The sequence below is a fragment of the Rhinolophus sinicus genome, linkage group LG05, assembly GCF_036562045.2.
Source record: "Rhinolophus sinicus isolate RSC01 linkage group LG05, ASM3656204v1, whole genome shotgun sequence".
NCBI classification, from domain to species: Eukaryota; Metazoa; Chordata; class Mammalia; order Chiroptera; family Rhinolophidae; genus Rhinolophus; species Rhinolophus sinicus.
Window position 1 is genome coordinate 117,906,178 of NC_133755.1, and position 20,512 is coordinate 117,926,689.

At 37.8% G+C, this 20,512-nt stretch overlaps 1 protein-coding gene and 1 long non-coding RNA gene across 3 annotated transcripts in view; both read right to left on the reverse strand.

Moving 5' to 3' along the window:
* Positions 1-305: 305 nt before the first annotated feature.
* Positions 306-13,356, reverse strand: LOC109446286 (uncharacterized). Of its 2 annotated transcripts, XR_012496653.1 has the most exons (4): positions 12,871-13,356; positions 7,960-12,634; positions 6,974-7,272; positions 306-5,917 (listed from the first exon to the last, which is right to left on the reverse strand). It is a non-coding gene; the product is annotated as an uncharacterized LOC109446286 (long non-coding RNA). The 2 variants fall into 2 exon arrangements; XR_002137190.2 differs by having other exon boundaries at positions 306-7,272.
* A 220-nt stretch (positions 13,357-13,576) lies between these two features.
* IBTK (inhibitor of Bruton tyrosine kinase) overlaps positions 13,577-20,512 on the reverse strand; it is a 102,593-nt gene continuing 95,657 nt past the window's right edge. Inside the window, exon 29 of the mRNA XM_074333227.1 lies at positions 13,577-13,668. Coding sequence (XP_074189328.1) covers positions 13,606-13,668 — 63 coding nt within the window. The 3' untranslated portion in view covers positions 13,577-13,605. The remainder of the gene's footprint in view (positions 13,669-20,512) is intronic.

A 20,512-nucleotide genomic window follows, 5' to 3' on the forward strand; every position in this document is an offset into this window, starting at 1 on the left:
AAATGGGAATGATATATCTACTTTATAGGATTCTTATAAGAATTAAATGATATAATGTATGCACAGATCTTACCATAGTTACATTTTAAGCATTTGATAAGTGTTATGTTTAATATTCTTTTCATCTATTTTATTTATCCAAAGTCATACACAACTGACTCTTGGACCTAGGTCTTTTGACTTCAAGTCCAAGGATCTTTATAGCAAAGAGTTACTGTTAAAGTGAGAGTTTCAATGCCTTAGTCACTAAAGTGGTGTTGATTACAATATAGATTGATATACGAATCTGATGGTAGCCCTCAGTAATTATTCCTCTTAGTGCTACCTTAAAAAGAATGTATTCAATGGAAATATGTAGTACTAATCACCATCTTACCTTGGATGACATCCTTCCTCTGAGTTTTTATTCCTTTAAGAAATATTTACTAAGTACCCACTGACTAGAAGTCACTGTAGTTAGTGTGGGAGCTCAAAGTGGCTTAATAAGTGCACTTAATTCCTCATATAACAGGAAGTCCTGAGGCAGACTAGACACCAAGTTTGGCTCAGAGGCTCAACAGTTTCATCATGACTCAGGTTGTTTTTATATCTCTGCTCTGCCGTGCCTGCTGAAGACCTCTTCCTCTGGCGGGTAGCAAGTTGGCTGCCTCATTTCAGACATGACATCCAAGGTAGATGGATAGTATCTTTCTGTGGTTCTCTCTTAGGAGTAAGCCAGTAGCCCTACTTTCTTGTCTTATTGACGGGACTTGAGAAAGGATGGTAAGGATGTGAATCAGGGTGTTGGTCATGAGTGACTCAATCAACAACGTAAAATAGCTAGGAATACTTATTTGGAAAGGCCATGTGTATATTTTACTAAAACAAAAATTGAGTTAACATGTACTTTTTTTCCTCTCAATAACTTTGAATGTAACTTCTACTGCATTACATCTTTATTTTCATCTGTCTTTATTGTTTGCTTTTACTTTTTCTTTGAAATAGAAGTCTTAAAAGCACATACCTGTACCTATTTCTGCTTCTGAGTGGGATGTCAAGAAAGCTGTGGAGGCTACTTACTCACCGAAACTAATAAATATAGAACAGCTGCAGAAACAATACCTTTAATGGCACTGATAAGCTATAAAATAATGAGGACTAGATAAATAAAATTTCAGTCAGCAGAAAGCTCTACTGAAATGAATTGATGTCTGCTAGTAGCTTTGTTCCCCAGAGCATCAACAATTTGCAGTATGGACTGTGGATTAAGTATTTCCTAAGCAGGGGAACTTTACTGGAGAAAAGAAGTTAACATGGGACGGGTGTAACAAACAGAAAAGGAGAGGGGCCAGAACACAGCTTAGTTTTTTCCCTATAGACCATTTGCTAAATTCGGGTGGTGGTACAGGTGTCTTGAGATGCTGGCCATAAAGGCAAAATGAAGTTTCCCATTGTCCCAGGGTAACGAGGAGACAAAGTCTTGCTAAAGGGACATAGTCTGCAACATAAATATGAAAGTTCTCTCCCTTAAGACATTTGCCAAATTATAAAGCAGTGTGAGATGGGAGGGCATCAAGCTTATCTTAAACTTCCAAAGGGAAGCCTTGAAGAACAATGCCTGAGGAATAGGGGCAAAGCAGAGCTGACTTGAGTCTTGCTAGAATTTCAACCTACCCTCGAGCTAGCTCTATCTCTGATGGAACTGAAGTTATCAGTCCCTTACTATATTAACCATATAGTGTTCTGTGTTCTGATGCTTTACCATCTTGAGGCCTTGCTGAACCGGGAGGACTGCCCCTTCCCGAGTTAGATAGTTCAGAGACCCCGGATGGCTCAGTTGGTTAGAGCACGTCCTCTCAACCACAAGGTTGCTGGTTCAACTCCCGCAAGGGATGGTGGGCTGCGCCCCCTGCAACTAGCAACGGCAACTGGACCTGGAGCGGAGCTGCGCCCTCCACAACTATGAGTGAAAGGACAACAACTTCACTTGGAAAAAATCCTGGAAGTGCACACTGTTCCCCAGAGTTACATAGTTCAAAGAGGTAGTGAAAACCCACCCATGAGAACTCCCTTCAAATGCAAACCAACCAGTCCAGAGCCCACACCCTTCAACCACCTTCTTAAACAGACTCGTGCACTCTTGGCCACTGTCACTTGCCCAAATCACCCCAGGGCCAGGTACCAGACAACTAGGGACAACACCTGTGCTCCAGAGACTGATGAAATTACTCAAGCTAGCCAATCCTAAATATGTTAACCCTGCCCTTTCAGTTCCTTTTTACAGAAAACACAATAAAGGCTCTTGCCCGCAGCTTCCTCCTCCTTCAGCCTCCTGGCCGACCTGGAACTTCCTCACGTGCCCCCTCCAACCCCCGCACTCATGGTGAGCATGTCCCTTTCTCTCGGTGTCTGTGAGTATAACAAACTACGTTTACAATGTCAGCTGTCTCCTGATCTGTTTTACTTGCCATACCTAAATAATAATAAAATATATATTTTAAAACATCCTATCTAACAGAACAAAGAGTAAACCCTCTTGCGTCAGGGGATAACATCATCCATAGCCTCTGCAGTACTTCGATATACAATGCATCACATACAATAAAAAATAACGAGGCAGGAAAATCTAATTTACACAGTATTAATTTCAAAATTAATAACTCATTGGATGGGATTAATAGACACAGAAGAAGAAAGAATGAATGACACTGAAGATAAGTCCATTGAAAATATCCAACTTAAGCTCAGAAAGGAAAAATAATGGAGTGCATAGCTCAGAGTATAAGGGACAAGTGAGACCCAATCAAAAAATTAATAAGCATATAATTAGAATCCAGAGCAAGGAAGAGAGATTGGAAGAGAAGCAACGTTTGAAGAGATAATGGCCAAAACTTTTCAAAACTGATGACTCATCAGTGAGATTCAGCAATAAATATTTATTAACAGTGGAGTAAATAACTTATTGTCATATATTCATATAGTAATAAAAAAGAATAACTTACTGTTACACACAACAATAGGGATGAATTGTCTAGACATAATGATGAGTGAAATACATCAAAATTTCCATTTATATGAAGTTCAGGTATAAGCAAGATTAATCTTGATGATAGAAGCCAGATTAATGGTTAACTCTATGGGAGTATTGAATAAGAAGGGTATAAAATGTCTTTCTGGGGTGTTGGAAATATTCTACATCTTGATCTGGATGGTGATTACATTCATGTGTGTATGTGTGTGCATGTACATATATGTATGCATATATGTATATATAGTTATTGATATGTATACTGAAATTAGTGTGCTTCATAAATTTTGTATTTCAATAAAAACAAAACAATGGAAAACAAAAACATATCACCTGTGTCCATCTACATTGTGGTGGAAAAACTGCTGAGAATGTGTATGGAGAATTTATATATTCTTATTGAAATAGATGGTGAGTTGAAGAAATGTGTAGCTTCAAATGAAAAGAAGATATTGGAAACTGATTAATTTCAAAATGACTTCTGGAGATGCATTAAACATTGTTTGTTGAGCCAAAGACTTTCATTTTAAAGATAGTTAAATGAATTATGATTAGTTTTGGCAAGACCTAATTTAATTTGTTGTTCCTTAGATAAGCAATAATGTAAATCATTGTACAACTAGAATGTAAACAAAAGCTCATGTATAACCTTATATACTGTTGCTTAAGATTCTAAGCGGAAAGTAAGTTGAGGTAGGAGGCTGAGCACACAACATTGCATGTACTGGCAAAGGGAATGCCAAATGATTTTACCTGTGCTATTTAAAGGGTTTGTTTTTATGAAGATAATCCCAGGGCATATTTAGAAGTTCATAAAGTAACAAACTCGTGTTTATTTTCAAACCTGACTGTGAGGAAGAATCAGAAAAAAGGCCAAAAGTCATAGTCATTTAACTGGTTTCCTCAATTAGTAGATTTGGTCAGAAGCAGTCTTTCAGAAATTTTCTTCTTCTGAAAATTGTTGGCATTTGTGTATACTGATCAACACTTGTTAAAGTCATACAACTACAAAAAAAATCTAAGGAGGATTTAATTGTCTTTATTTTTTTCTACAAATACTTACTATTTCAACTCCTTAATATAAGTAGGGCCATAGTTTATGGAGCTCAGTACAAAATGAAAATGCAGGGCCTCTTGTTCAAAAATTAAAAATTTCAAGATGGTCACAGCAGAGCATTAAATTAGGCACGGAGCCCCTCTAAATGTGGAGTCCTGTATAGCTGCACGGGCTACATACATGGAGCTGGAATTGCTTCTCAACGTGACACTCAAACCCTCTATGACTACAGTCCTGGCAAATTCTGCAGCCTCATCACCTACACTCTTCCCACATGCTCCAGCCATAACACCCGGTTTGCAATTCCTAAGACACTTCATGTTGGTTCATGTGTCCATTTCTTTATGCATATGGCTCATTTTTTTCCCTAAGATGTTCCTCACCACTTACTCTGTCTGATATATTCTACTAATTTTTACCTACTAATTCCCCTGAGAGAATTACCCGTTCCTTCCTTGAGCCATCTCTGACCTTGTGAAATCTCTATTATTATACAGTAAGTCCTCACTTAACGTCCTCTACAGGTCCTCTATAGGTATCCCTTGCCCCCAGAGGGTTCAAACTAGAGAAATGACATAATGAAACCGATTTCCCATAGGCTAATTGATATAAACAAGAGTTAAGTTCTTATGGCATCTCATCAACATTATTTCGCCATTTCTCATTGAAGAAAATGACGTTATTTGAGGACCTCATATACAATATATATTTTATTGTCACTTTTGTTTATTTGTTTGTCTTTTAAAATATGAGCTTGTTGTGGTCAGGAATTGTGTTTCAGTTATATTATTACATTGCACAAAGTGGATATTTAATAAATATTTATTTGTAAACGGATGAAGGAGTAGAATTCTAGATACAAAATGGAGAAAGTTCAGCTACATTTAAAATAGTAAATACAACTGTTTTTTCCTATTAGCATGGCCATATAGCATGGCCAAATTCTTTCTTGTTTGAAATAACATCTGACTTTTTAAAATAAATGCAAAAAGCATAAGAAGAGTGACTAGACTTCATATTTTTGGTTCCTCATTCCATATTTAATTAATTTTGAAGAATTTTGATATCCAAACTGGTAAAATAATTTGACCTCATTTCTACGCTCTGATTTAATCTAATAGATTTTACTTACACATTTTGTCTTTTGAGCTAGAATTAGTAAGTCTATTTCACATAAATAAGATGACAAATGAGTTCTTAGGAGTAACATTTTGAAATAAACTTTTCCCAAAGAGATTATTATATCCTGAATGAATAAATGAACCAATGACTGAAGACTACTACTAGCTGGACTAGTAATATTTGCTTTCCTTAATTTTTTATATACAGAATAGTTTTTTATTGCTATTTCCATATAGCATGGCCAAATTCTTTCTTGTTTCCTCACAATAATTTCCACCAACTGCTGGAAAGTTAGCAGGTATAAGCTGAAATATAAACTGAAATTTCTCTAAAGTTTTATGCTGCCTTTTCACTCAATGAGACATTACTTTCCAGCCCCAAGGGTCAAGATTATGAATCATTTTATTTTCAGAAAAAGTAATTAATCTGAGAGGGCTGACATAGTTCGGGTACTGTATAAAGCTCTATTTAATAGTAGGCAAGAAGAAGAAGGGAGGAGACACCTTTAGCTGAGTAAACGGTAGATTTTCTGGCCTTGACTATAGTCTGGGCGAAAACCAAAACAGAGCAAGTGGAAATATAATGAGGAGTAAGCATCATTCAGGCCCTGGTAAGTTAGAATAAGGATACTCACATATAGAGCCTTAGTCCTCCCAGCAAGACTGTTTCAAGTCGTATTTATTGGGCATCCACAATTTTCAGAAGACATGGTCTCAGACCTGTGGGGAATCCTAAGAAAACAGATCAACAGACTGTCTATTATATGATGTCCTTTCACATTTATTTCATCCTCTATTCCAGGGTGGGGAAAGAATTGAGGTGGTTTTTAAAGAAAAAGAGCCATGGGAGAGAATTATGACAAGCATAATGGATGGTGTGTGTGTGTGTTTAATATAATATTTGTCTTATTATCAATTCAAAGGCTTTTCATATATGAGCCAATATTTGAAAAGGAAACTGAAAAAATAGATTGAAGAAAAGGATATTCACAGGATAGCCTAAAAAAAGACCGGGACAACTAATATTCATTCATTCACCCATGAGATTGACTAATGTTTCCCAGGCAAAGTGGTAGATCCACTAGCATTTATTCCCTAATTTTTAATGGAATGGCAAGGAACTAGAGCTATACTTAACCTCAGCCCTGTAACAACTAGTTTACTGCTATTTCTCAACCAAGTGACACCTATTTTTTTAGTCAACTACATTAGGATCTATAAGTTGGCAATATAAACTTAAAATTATATGTATAATTAAACATAAAAAAAACCACGTATTTTACATATTTATATACATTGTATATCATTAACTAATATATAATGAAATTTACATGTGTGTATTGAGACATAAAAAAAATGAAGTATCTGATTAGTATTTCCATGAAGCTTTCTATGTCATATCATAAGTATCTGGATGACCAATTTTCCCCAAACAGGAAAAATTGATTTGAAAATAGAAGATTCCTATTACATCTAGAAGTAACATAACTGATGTAATGATAGTAATAATAGCTACCATATATTATGTACTTGTTACGTGCCAGGTACTAGTCCAAATACTTTAAATGTATTAATTAACCTAATCCATGGAACTATGGGAGAAGTGCTGTTATTGTTCTTATTTCCTAGATGAGGAAATGGAGGCTCAGGGTGTCTGAATCACTTGGAAGTGTCACATTGATAAAGAAGACCTTGGATTTAGATGTAGTCTGTTTGGATGGAGAACCCAATTCTTAACTCCCACACGTTACTGATTGCACACTGTTAGTGATTTTGCAAAATACTTACTAGATGTGTAATTTCACGAGAGGGTGATGGGTGATGATGCTTCATATGAATTAATCATCAGCACTTCACGGTAGATAGATATATCTTGTGCATTAGTACACAGAAAAGTGGGAAGACAAACGTTTATTCTTGATCTTTCAACTCGAAACATTTAGGAATTTTACCGTTTCCTTCTCTGGCCTGTGCACCATTGTTATTTTTCATACTTAAAATTCAAATTCCCACAGGAATGGTATTAGGAGGTTTTTCTTTTCCCTGGTAGATAGCCAGACAGCTGACAGGAAATGCTAGAAGGAAACCTAAGAATTTGAAGAAATAATTTCCAAAGTTACCTAGCATTCTTTTCATTTAATTCACTTTTTTTCTCTTAACCATTATTTTCTCTCTTCCTCTCTGCCTCCTCTTTGCCCCTCATTTTAAGACCTGTGAAGGGAAATTCCTCCTCTTTCTACTTCTTCAGTCTCCCTCAGACACATCCTCTTTAGTTTATCCTGAAAAATCTTATTTCCATACTATTTTGAAAGAAACAAAACTATTTTCTGTGTGGTGCAAATATTATGGCAGTATTTCTCCTCTGTCAAACGTCAGATGACTTTGGGAGTGAGGGAATGATTCACAGGATTATCTGTAGCTCTAGCTGCACTAAGCAGTGGAATTACCAGGAAGCCCAGAGACTCAAGTTTCTCTAACAGGCACCGATGACCAATGACAAGGCCAGCCAGTGCCAGACAGAAGCTGGTTGCCTCTATAGCGTGCACATACTCCCCTCCCACCTGGCGGAGTCGTCAATGCAAACCATGCCCCTTATTTACTGTACTGAAATAATTGGTTCTCCTTTATTTTTCCTTTCAGTTTTGAGTTCCCTCTGATACTTCCATTTGCACAGCAGTGTCAGCCACCCCCAGACCTCAACCCACCTCCCCATCTGCTAATTCCTCTGCAAGTTGGTGCTCTATCCCAAAGGGAGGAAGTGGTGCATAACTCACTTGATCTGGCATCTCTTGTAAATGAAAGGTCAATGAAGAACCGTCACGGCAGGCTGGTTACTTGCTCAGAGGAGGCAGGACAAATGTGTCCCGTGCTTAGACAGAAGCCACACAGGCTGCTTGAGTGGCCCTTTGAATTCAGATTTAAAGAAATGGATTCAGATGTTAATCCTTTTGAGGATATGGAACCAGAGGATTTCTAAATTCTTAAATACTGCTTATGATGTTTTCAAAGCATCATATATCGTTACCTTTCCCAGTGAATGGAGTTTATTTCCAAAGTGGTATAAAAGGAGCAATGTTTTCTGCCACTTCTGCTTGAGGCTACTTTACTAGTTTATTCATAAATTTTATAGACTTAGCCATAGGTTATGTGACTTCTGGAATAGCTGTAAATCCACTGTGTGTGTGTGATGCATCCTTCAGAAGCCAGTATAGGATAGGTTTTCAGTGCCTTGGGTCCCAGCCACAGATTCTGTCTGAGTGCACTCATTTTAAAGTGGTGTGCAAGAAGTCATTGCTGTGGAATGATCTCATTTATGATGTGGATGGGAAATGGAAAATCCAGTTCTGTTTTCACTTCAGAATATTTCTGCTTTTTTCGTTTCCATTTAAATACTAAAACATTTAAGTGCAAAACACAAACAGATTTTTCCCCCAACATACCTTATTTTATATTTACCGTCTTGCCATTAAATAACCTTTACTCGATAATAACATATTACAGGATGAAAGTGCTGCTTAATAAACATGGATCAGGTTTTATTATCTGATGATCTTTTTATCTAGGTCAGGTTAGTAGTTTGAAATTTAGCAGGCAGAATAAAATTTTGCTTATTTGACTTATTTCTAACTGTTTATTTAAAAGAACTTTTAAGTGGTAGGTATTGATTCTTGTCAATAAAATCATATACTAATGCTATTTATCTCCCCCATCCCCCAATCCCCCAGGATTCTGAACATGCTCAAAGAGGTATATTTAGGAAGGGCTTCATGCAATCTGGGTAGTTGTGTAGCAGCTGTGTGAGGGCATATAAGAAACTTGACTCAAAGCTCAGAATGCTAATTGAGAAAGCCTGGTGTTTAGCTGCAAAGTCAAGGGGGAAACAACATGGGAGGTAATTATCCAAGTTGGGATATTGCTTGGGTAAAAGAGTTGCTGTGTTAATAAAAATATAATGAGGCCTAGTTGCCTGGGGCTGCTGTTTAGTTTTTTGTATCTCCACCAGGAGATATCTCCAGGTGCAAGATGGCTCCAGGTGCAAGATGGAGAGAACATGTTTCACTATTGGCACTGACTCAATTAGAATGTGGGCATCTACTTCCTGAAAAACACTGAACCTGAAACTGGCATGACAATGGTAAATTAAATGACATGCAAGCATTGCAAGCTATTCCTCTCACTATTTATGAGGCTTTTATGTTGTATTCCGGTTTAAGCATCATACTTTAATTTTAAGAGAAATGAGTGGTAAGGAAGAATAAGAGAATGAAAATAACTAAAGATTATAAAATGGGAGAGGAAGGAGGGTTAGAGAACATAGCCGTTTGTGTGGGAAAAGGCGTCTACACATACTTGAAATGAAAGTGTATTATGAATGAGGTAAGAATCACCTCTGAAAATGGGACAGTTGCAAATTAGCTTGGAAAAAAAATCTAGCCTTCCTGTTTTTTCTGTAAACTTAAAACAAACAAATAAAAATAGCTTTCAAAGTAAAAGGCATTTTTAGGATAGGAAATAATGGATCAGGTTGTTTTCAGTCTATCTCAAAGGTTCTCTTCTCTCCTAGCACGATTTGAAGACTCGTTGGTGGGCTTCTGCTCCCTGGTCTGTTCTGGTTTTCAGTATTTATATTAAGATTCTTTGTGGGGGGGGCGGTTTCTTCTCATTTTCAGCTTACTCCCTTTGGCTCTTCCGTAGTCTTTAACTCCCACCCAGCTCCCTGGCCTCCTACTGGTTGGTCCCACCGTCCTTCACCACCCTCCATTCCCACCTGGCCTCTCTCCCTTACTTACCAGCCTAAATCCAGGGCCCATCACCATGTCGCTCCCTCAGGCACTTCCTGGGCTACCGCTGGCCTCTCGTTTTGTAGAACTGGTGGCAAACCTGGAACCCTGGTTAAATCCAAGAGTCGGCCTGCTTTGTACCTACCTCTGTGCAGCAGAACTTGGCTCGTAAAAACACGCCACTGTGCTGACTGGTATCATCTTCAATTTACCACCACCAATATCAAATGGGCTGTCACTCCTGCTGGACAATCATTCTATACTTTCCTAGCTATTTACCGACTCTCCTGAACATTCATTTCACACCATCTCCTCTCTCTACAACCTCCAACACCTTCTCTCCCATCTTGACTCTCAGCTGGTGACCTCACTTCCTGTCTCAGGCAGTATATTGAGGCGAACAGAAGAGAAAGTCCCTAGATTGCGATTGCCCTGCCTGATGCAATACTGGCCTGCTCACCAGCATCTGCATCCTCTGCCTTCCCGTCTGTGCCTTAGGGGATCTCTGTGCCAATCCCTTCACTCATGCACTGGAGCCCACTCCATTAAACATTGTTCCAGTAATTCTCCTCCCTTTCTTCTACATTGTCTTTTTTTCCCCCTCTTCTTGATGGCTACCATCAACATATGCACACGCTGTTTTTTCTTTCAATTTCAGAAACCCTCATTCCCTTGCTAGCTGCCATCTCATTTCTTTGCTCCCCGTTGTGTTAAAATTCCCCTAAAGACTCTCATGTGCTGTCTCCAAAACTTCCTATCTCATTCCCTCATAAGTACACTTCAGTCAGGCTTATGCCCCTAATATTTCACCAGGACTGCTCTTGTAAACGTCATCAGCGACTTCCATGTTGCTGAATCCACTGAGTAATTCTCAGTCCTTATCTTCCTTGCCCCAACCATGTATTGATACAGTTGAGTCACTCTTTCCTCCTTGACATACTTCCTTCACTAAACGTCCAAGATGCCACATTTTTTCTTTTTTCGGATTTCTTCTTATCAATTGCTCCTCTTGTTCTCCTTTCTTGTTTTTCTGCTTCCCATTCCTCCTAATACTAGCGCACTCCAGGTTCTGTTCTTAGTCCTCTTCTCCTTTTCCTACTTCCTCTCTTGTTGATTTCACTCAGTCCCATGGTGTTGAATATCATCTCTGTGCTGACACACCCTAATTAATATTTCTAGCCCATACTCTCTCCTGAACTTCTTATACACAACTGGGTGCCTGACATCTCCCACTTGGATACTTAATAGAAGCCTCAAATGCAACATGCCTTAAACGGAATTCCCTTGATCTTTCCCCGTATAATCTGTTCTACCTTTAACCTTTCCCATCCTAGTCAAAGGCAGCTCCATTTTTCCATTTTCTTACACCCCAAACTTTGTGGAGTCATTCTTGGCTCTTCACGTTCTCGTATAGTCTAGGTCCAATATATCTAGACATTCTGTTTTCTCTACTTTGAAAATATACCCAAAATTTAACCACTCCTTGTCCCAACACTGATTTAATCCTGGCCTCTGCTATCCGTTTTCCTTTTTTCTTGTCTGTATTAGTCTCCTATCTGGTCTCCTGTCTTCTGTGGTTGGGCCCTTATAATTTATTTTCAATCTAGTAGTCTGTCATCTTTTAAAAATGTAAGTTTGATCATGTTGCTTCTTTGCTCTAACCCTGCCATGGCTCCCTTTTACCCCAATTAAAAATAAAGTCCTCACAATGTCCTAGAAAGACTGCATTAGTTTTCTAGGGTTGCTGTAACAAAGTACCACAGACCTGGTGGCTTGAAACAACAGAAATTTACTCTTCCACTGTTCTGGAGCCAGAAGTATGAAATCGGACTGTCGGCACACTCTCTCCAAACTCCCTAGGGGAGAATCCGTCTGTCTCTGTCAGCTTCTGGTGGCCTTAGGTATTCCTTGGCTGGTGGCTACTTCACTCCAGTCTCTCATGGCCTTCTTCTCTTCTCTGTCTCATAAGAACAATTGATACTGGTTTTAAGCCCCCCTCCCCCCAGAAAACCCAGGGTGATCTCATCTTGAGATCATTAACTTACTTGCCTCGGCAAAGACTCTTTTTCCAAATAAATTCACATTTACAGGTTCTGGAGGTTAAGATGTGGGCATATATTTTAGGGGGCTACCATTCAACCCAGAAAGCCCTATGTACCGTGGACCGCTGTTACCTCTTGAATCTCTTCTACCAGTCTTCCCCTTGATCACCTTGTTGCAACCACACTGGATTCCTTGATTTTTTGCAAATAGGCCAGACACTCATAGATTAAGGCCTTTTTACTGGTCATTTCCTCTGCTTGGAACACTTTTCCTGCAGATATGAACAAGGCGTAGTCCCTCACGTTACACTCTCATGAGGTCTCCCTTGTTACTCTATTTGAAGTTGCAATCTCGTCTTCCTTTTCACCCTGTTCTGGCTTCATATTTGTTTCCCATTCTGATTGAATGGGCAATTCTTCTGTTTCACGTGATGTTGGCTCGGGTACTAGGATTGCCTAAAAGTCCAAAAGACTTCAGACATGTGGCTGGAAGTTGTGTCTGGCTGCCAGATGGGAGTTGAGCTGGAGCTGTTGGCAAGGGCCCTCCGGTCTCCTCCCTGTGGCCTCTCTATGTGGCGGCTTGGGCTTCCTCACTGGTTGGTTGCTGAGTCCCAAGAAGGAGCATTCTAAGAAGCAAGAAGTAGAAGCTGTCAGTCTTCCTTAGAAGTACCAGAATATTACTTCTACTGTATTCTTGTAGTCAAAATAGTTGTAACGTCAGTCTAGATTCAAAAAGAGGAAAACTGAACTCCTCCTCTTAGTTGGGAGAATGGCATGTTTGGACAGGAAGGCAAGAAACTTACGGTAACCATCTGTGGAGACTATCTACCCAAAGGAACTACCTGGGTCCTTGACATCATACCATGATGTGGCTGCCAACCAAAATGGACATCTTTATCTTGGTGTTCATTCTTTTTATCCTGCCTGTATGACTTAGCAGTTTCTCTGATCCTAAAAAAAAAATAAATATACAAGCAATGTTGTAAGATTTAAAAACTTGACAAATGTAAATAAATCAGTTCATTAGTAATCCTCAATGATTTTTGCATTTAAGCTTATGAAAATTGCTGTATGTGCAGTAGGGGGAGGGAAATCCATTGTGAAGCCTTGATAATTGGTAGAAGTTTTATATAGTTTGCCCAAGTTTCACATTTAAAAAATTGTTCTTTGATGTTATTACTGTTAGTTGATAGAGATATTATCTCATTTATAATCATATACAAGAGGCAATGATTATTATAAATAATATTTTGAAGGTCTTATACCATTCCAATGAATAGCTGAATTTTATATCCCAATATATTTGGGTAATATTGTCTGGTGTTAACGGATGAAATCAGTGATTAAATACGACCATAGCTAATGGAATCTAAAGTTTACTGCTTTTTGAAGGTATTATGCCACCTCTACTATGAAACTATTTACTTAGGTTGAAAATGGGGAGCGGGGGGCAGTGAATCGCTTTTTCTTATGACTACTTCCCACTGTTTTAATCAGCTTGGACGTGCATAAAAAATACCAGAGTGGGTAGTTTAAAAAAACATAAATTTCTTACAGATCTGGCGCCTGGAAGTCCATGATCAGGGTGATGGCATGGTCAGGTTCTGATGAAGCCTCCCTTCCTGGTTTGCAGACAGTTACGTTCTGTGTTCTCCCGTGGCTGAGAGGAAGAGGGCACGCTCTCTGGTATCTCATCACATCAGTGCACTAACCCATCCTAAGCCTTCATGACCTCATCTAAATTGAATTATCGCCCAAAGGCCCCATCTCCAAATACCATCACAGTGGGGGTTCAGGCTTCAGCATATGAGTGGGGGTGGGGGGCACAATTAGTCCACAGCACTAATTCCTTTCATCACTCCATGTAGACTCTATTGGTAGCAGATGAGAACAGAACAAATGAATCAAATAGTACTTTCCAATTTAAGTTCTGTAAAATTAGTTTTTATGTCAGCACATTTTATTCACTTTAAATTTTTTGGTAAGTTTATTCTCTTCAACAGCAGAAATTATTTTTCAGCCAGGGATATCCAGGGTTATATAAGATTGGCATAGTTAGCCAAATCATGGCTCCCAAAGATGTCTATGTCCTAATCTCTGGAATTTATAAATGTTTCCTTACATGGCACAAAGCACTTTGCAGATATGATTAAGGGTACAGACTCTGAGATAGGGAAATTATCCTAGAATAGCTAAATGGGCTCAGTCTAATTACACAAATTCTTAAAAGTGGACAAGAATAGAAGAGTAGGTCAGAGATGCAACATTAGGATTCAACCTGCCATTGCTGCCTTTGAAGATGTGGAAAGGGGGCCACTAGAAGCTCGGAATGACCCTTGGCTGACAGCCAGCAAGGAAACAAGGCCCTCAGCCTATAACCCATAACTACAAGGAACTAAATTCTACCAACAACCCAAATAAACAAGAAATTGATTCTCCCCTAGAGATTCCAGAGAGACACTCAGCTTGCCAACACTTTGATGTAAGCTCAGTGAGACCTGTACTGGACTTCTGACCTACAGGACTTTAGAGTTTGTGTTGTTTTAAGTCCCTAAGTTTGTGGTAATTTGTGATGTTGTAATTCGTTACGGCAGCAATAGAAAACTAATACATTTCATGAATTAAAGTCCTCAGTCTCCAAATTCTAAATGTCACCCAAACATGAAAGAATTCTTCACTTCTAATCAAAGAGAACAGATGACCTGTTTTAGCAACTATTCTAGACCCATCAGAGACATTTTGGGAAGCATTGTTAACAGTTGGTTCTTTGAGGGCAACTACATTGTTTTGGTGAACAATAGCATTTGTCATGTTTCAATGAGTCAGGATAGACTTTGACAGACAAAATGATTGGATTGGGAGAGTAGGATTGAGAGAGTCATGTTCAGTAACAGTGTAGACTTGGTGGAAGCACCTGGAAAATTCAAAGTTGTACAGAGACTGAATCCCACAGTTCTGATATGATATTCTTTACTACAGAAAGTGATACCATGGTTTTAGAACCATAAGAAAAGGCTCACAATCATAACCCTTTTCTTAACCATAAGTGAATCTGCAAGAGTGAGAGACATCTGAAATGCTGTGCTTTTCTCATATTCCCATGAATCTGATTGCCATGAGAGAGTGGTATACAGGAAATACTGTTGAGGCATCCGCCTATCCACTTAGTGACAACTGTGGCAATGACTAAATTAGTAGCCTTAGGGGTGATCAGATATTTTAATATAATAAAATTTCTTGCCTTATTTAAAATTGAAGCACTTTTCATGTATGAATATTATTATTCAATAGAATGAAGAATGAATAAGTGAAGAGAAAAGCTTATGGAAATTTCAAGTAACAATACCAAAGGAAGCATGTATTTATCCTATCAGTAACTCACGTGTATCGTCGTCTTGTTTGTTTGTTAATATGTTTCAACTGATAAAGCTGAACTTTATCTATCACTAAAAGGCCAAAAATACAAATAAGGTACGATCATTTTTAAAATACATTAAAAAGACAATTCAAAAATAATCCCTCTAATAATAATAATGCCATTTTTCTTTTTCTAATGTATTATTTTTTAAAAGGGGAGGATTTCTACTGTGCTGGAAACTTGAATGACTTCTGGGTCTTAAGCTCCAGAGTAAGGACAAAATGTGTCCTTTCTTGGGAAGAGCCGCCTTCAGTGGCTCATAAGTCAATCTAGAGCCCATGAGTAAAACGACACCATCTGATATATTTTCATCTCCTTTTCATCTCTTCTGTCCTGTTACTAGGAAGATGTGCAATCTTGAAAAACTAACCAGGTTGCCACTCAGGTTTCTCTGCTTTATGTCACACATCACTTATTTAGTGTTTTCTAACATATGCTGCTTTCTATCCATTAGTTCATCTCCTCCATCATCTAGAAGTTAGTGAGCTTCTGAATTTTTCTTTTTCTTATTCTAAGTTTATCCAAGATATTTGGTTGTAAAATGAATATTCACAGTAGGTGCTAAACACACTTAAAGTTTGGGCTCTTTAATTTTCAACTATCATAATACATAGAAATTCACAAAACATCATTGAGGACTCACCTCTATCATGTGGTCTTTTTTTAATTCTTTGATTTTCAAGACAAAGTTACCAAGCACTACATCAATGGTGACCCTGGTATTTTGGCATTGTTTTAATTACCTCAGAGCAAAAACAAGCAATCATAAGGGGACTCATTTAAAACATACTTGGGAGTTTCGAGTAGGTTTTTCCTGATTAAAAACAAAAACAAAAAATTGACACCAATCATAAAAACATAGAAAATATTTTCTAATTAATCTTTTATGCTATGCTGCATTGAGAAGCACTTCAAACTTTTGGTAAATGGAGAAGAAATGAAACTGGATTCATGAGGGGGATCCTTTCCACTTCAGGTAGATTGTTAAGAGAACAGGAAAAATTAAAGCAAGAGTATTTGCTGAGCAGTAGTATAGTGCATTAATCCTCCATCAAGATTGAATCCAAGCCTTGTGACTAGTTTTTGTGATTAGGGACACATCAAGCATCTCTGAGCTTCGTTTTCCTTCTCCATAAAGTGGGAATAACAACAACAATATTTGCTCTACATAACATGTGGCTCAGGGAAGACATAACTGTGTGTGAAAGTGGAAAGTGCTTTACTAAACATAAACCATCAAATACACCAACATATAATTATCAGCACAAAAAAGCCTTTTTAGTTTATATTATTTATTTAATTTAGTGTAATGAATTATTGCACCTCTTCAAGAAAAATATGTACTGTTTGTAAATTTTTGGTACTTAGTGTTACTTTTTTCTGTGGTAGAAGAAAATGTTTCAAAAATATACTTTCTGGGTTACAAAGAGGTCAATTAAAAAAAGAAATGCAAACTTCATCTATTAAAATGTACAGTATTCTCTGTGGACTGTAAGTATTTTCATGGAAATGCAAATTATTCATGTCCAATTTGCTTTTTATTTACCTTTTTGAAGAGTAGTATAAATACAGAAGAGCACTCTTACTGTAAATATACAACTTATGAATGTCACCTACAAAACGAACACCTATTGTAAGTGGCCAGCTAAAATAATCAGATCATTACCAGGACTGAGAAGCCCTCTCATGAGCCTGCCCCTTGACTCTCAAGAGTAACCACTTCTAACAGCTAACATTACTTTCGCCAGTTTTTATACTTTCTGTAACTAGAATCATACAGCATACACTCTTTTGTTTCTGGCTTGTTTCACACAACATTATGTTTGTGAGGTCATCCACCCAGTTATACACGGTCAGAGAGTGATTATTTTCATGCTGTGTAGTATTTTGTTACATGAATGTACCACAGCTTGTTCATTCATTTTGCTGTTGGTGGGCATGTGAGTAGTTTCCAGTTTGGGGCTATTATCAATAGGATTACTAGGAATATTATAGTACTTTCTTTGGCGAACATATGCACACATTTATGTTGATGGAAAGGTATGCTTATGTTAAGGTTTAACAGATATTGCCAGTTTTCCAACTAATTAATCTTCCTACCAACTGTGTATGTGAATTCCTGTGTCTCTGCCTTTTCACCAACACTTGTTATTTCCCATCTAGGTTATTTTAGTCATTCTTATATCTAGTGGTAATCTCATCATAGTTTTATCTTGGATTTCCTTGATGATCAATATTGGGCACCTTTTCATTTAACGGACCATTTGGATATTCTGGTTTTGCCCTATCTATTCAAGTTTTTAACCCACTTTTTCATTAGATTGTCTTTTTTGTAATGATTTGTAGAAATTCTTCCTGAATTGGTATCTTCTTTCACATGCACTTTTCCCATTCACTGTCCTATTTTGCCTTTTGATGAACAAAAATTCCTTTTTTTTTTTTTTTTTTGGTATACATTGTGAAAGGACTGCCCCTATTGAGTTAATTAATACATCCATCACCTCACATATTTACTTTTTTTTGGTAAGAACATTTAAATTGTACTCTCATCGCAAATTTTAATTATATAATAGTTTTATTAACTATAGTCACCATGTTGTGCATTAGACCCTCAGACTTTATCCATTTTATAACTAAAAGTTTGTACCCTTTTATCAACCTCTCCCTTATTTGAATATATTCCATTTATTTTTCAGTGTTTATTTTTAAAACAATTATTTGCCTAGTTTGTAGTCACAAAGATATTCTCCTACCCATGGGGTTAATAATTGAATGTCAGTACCAATAATAAAGCTATACAAAGGAAAACACACACAACACACACACACACGCACATTCAGCTTGGTTAATCAAAGGCAATTAAGCAAATGACTGACTAAGCATTGAACATGAAGAGATGAATCTTTTAGCTTCATAATCAGCCATTTTAAATCATGTCAATTTTTTAGGGTGAAATAACAGGCTTGTTTTTTTCTGTTCTTGTATATCCAATTTTAGAAATATCAGGAGATTCCTAGCAATGACAGGATTCATCCTTTCTTACACGCCACCAAAATAACATGCAGCCAGCTCTTTACACGATTGTAGAGAACACAACTGTAGATGGGACAGTGTGAGGGATTTCAAAGTAGGTATTAAGAGATAGAAAAGAAATGTAGACTGCTTTGTGACCTAAATTTTTTGATGGTGTACCTATATAATGGCAAAAGTCAATTTTCATCTGTTGACATTTTTGGTAAATGTTGGAAAGTCAGGGCAATTGCCTTTTGGTATATAGGGGTTCCTTCTTTGCAAGTCAAATATTCTTGAACACCAGACTGAAACATCTTTCCCCATCAGTAGTCTGTGGCCCAATAAAGCTAGAGTTTGGCCACAAGAAAAGTCTTAGCAGATTTGATCAATTCTGTTTTTTGCTCTTGATATTAGGCAATCAAAGCAAGCGTGTATTGCAGCACATAAAGTCAGTTCAGAATATTTGCCACAAGTCAAAAAAATACTTGGGAGGGATAATGACCTTTTTTTTTTTAATAAGGATTTGGGTTTAGACAGGAGAAAAAATGCTTATCTACGTGACAGCCTTCAGAAGCTGAAATGTGCTTTTGGAGTTTAGGGATTTTTTGAGAATAAGAGTTGGGTATAAAATAGTTGAGTCTATATCAGAACAGAGGAAGACCTTACTAAGATTTTTAAAATGAAATGGTTGAACTACCCTGGTTGAACAGCATGGAAATCCTCACCCACCTAGTTGGCTTCTCTGATTCCCATAAGTTGAGATGAAACCAAATGCCTTCAGGGATAAATGCAGCCTCTCCAGGACTTGGTAACCGTTTCTTGGGACAGTCCCTATTCCTCTGGATCATTGAGGATGGGTTGTCCCATTTGCTGCCTGATCTTTATAATTAATGTCTCCAAAGATTTGGGAGCTTCAGTTTGTTTGCCTTGAGGAGTAAATCTGAATTTGTTTCTGTGAAAGAGGTTTTTTGTTTAAGCCTTCAGGTTAAGAAGGCAAAAGTTAAGTAATGTCTTCCACCCCCCCACACACACAGTTTGAGGAAGAAACTAAGAATCAAAGTGGATGCTAAGGACTCTAAGTTTTATTTATCTATTTTCATACTTGGCCTTTCTGGATGCTTTGAATAAGAATAAACCCCACGGACTTGCCCACACTGCCTTGTCAAACTTGAGTTGTACAAATCACATTATAGCCACCTCTAACTACTTCCTAACATTGTATGCCCTCAAAAGTCTATGGAATTAAGGCAGATCATTGATTTTTGTTGTTGTTGCTGTCCCTTATGGTGATATGTATAAAATGATAAATAAAAATTAGGGCTTGCATTAAAATTTGTTTGGATTGTGGAAGGAGTACAGTAGTGGGTTAACTGAAGGAGACCAACCAGAATAGAACTCTCGTTGGGGTGTTGAGAAATAAAATAGAACAAAGTAATGAAATGCATTGATGCTCTAATAAATTCTAAAAAAAATGAGCTCTTGATTATTTTATGAGGGATGAAATTTTATGAATCCCTGAAGACCTCGAGTTAGCGTTTGCTTCCACCTCACAAAGAGTAGCAAAGGCCTCAAGACAGCTTGGAACAGTGTTTGGGAGTGGGGGTGAGGCTTTGCTGAATTATATGAACACATTTGTGAGAATCCTTCTGCACCCTCTCCTCTCGTCCTGTTCCTTGACACCACTGGGAGGCCGTGACATGGACCCAATTTTAAAATGTGACATTGAGAAAAGGGGCTGCCTACCTCTGCCTCCAATTCCAAGGACATCCTAGAGTAGCCATCGATGGTAGAGGATTTAAGTCCTCGCTATCTAACATTCACTACACGCCTTCTGTTCCCGAGAACTCCTGTACCATGGAGCTTGATTCTGCCCTCTCATACGTGGGTAGATCTCTTCCTCTGATCTAAGAACTCTCATGTGTGTTTTACTGACAGTAAGGAGTTTAGGTCAAAACCTAACACAGCAATGGGTGTGTAGGGTCTGGGAGAGTACACATATGTGACGTTAAGGACTTGAGTATAAACTAGATTGTTTTGGTTCTTCTACTAATTTGTTGGCTTCTTGAAGGCAGGA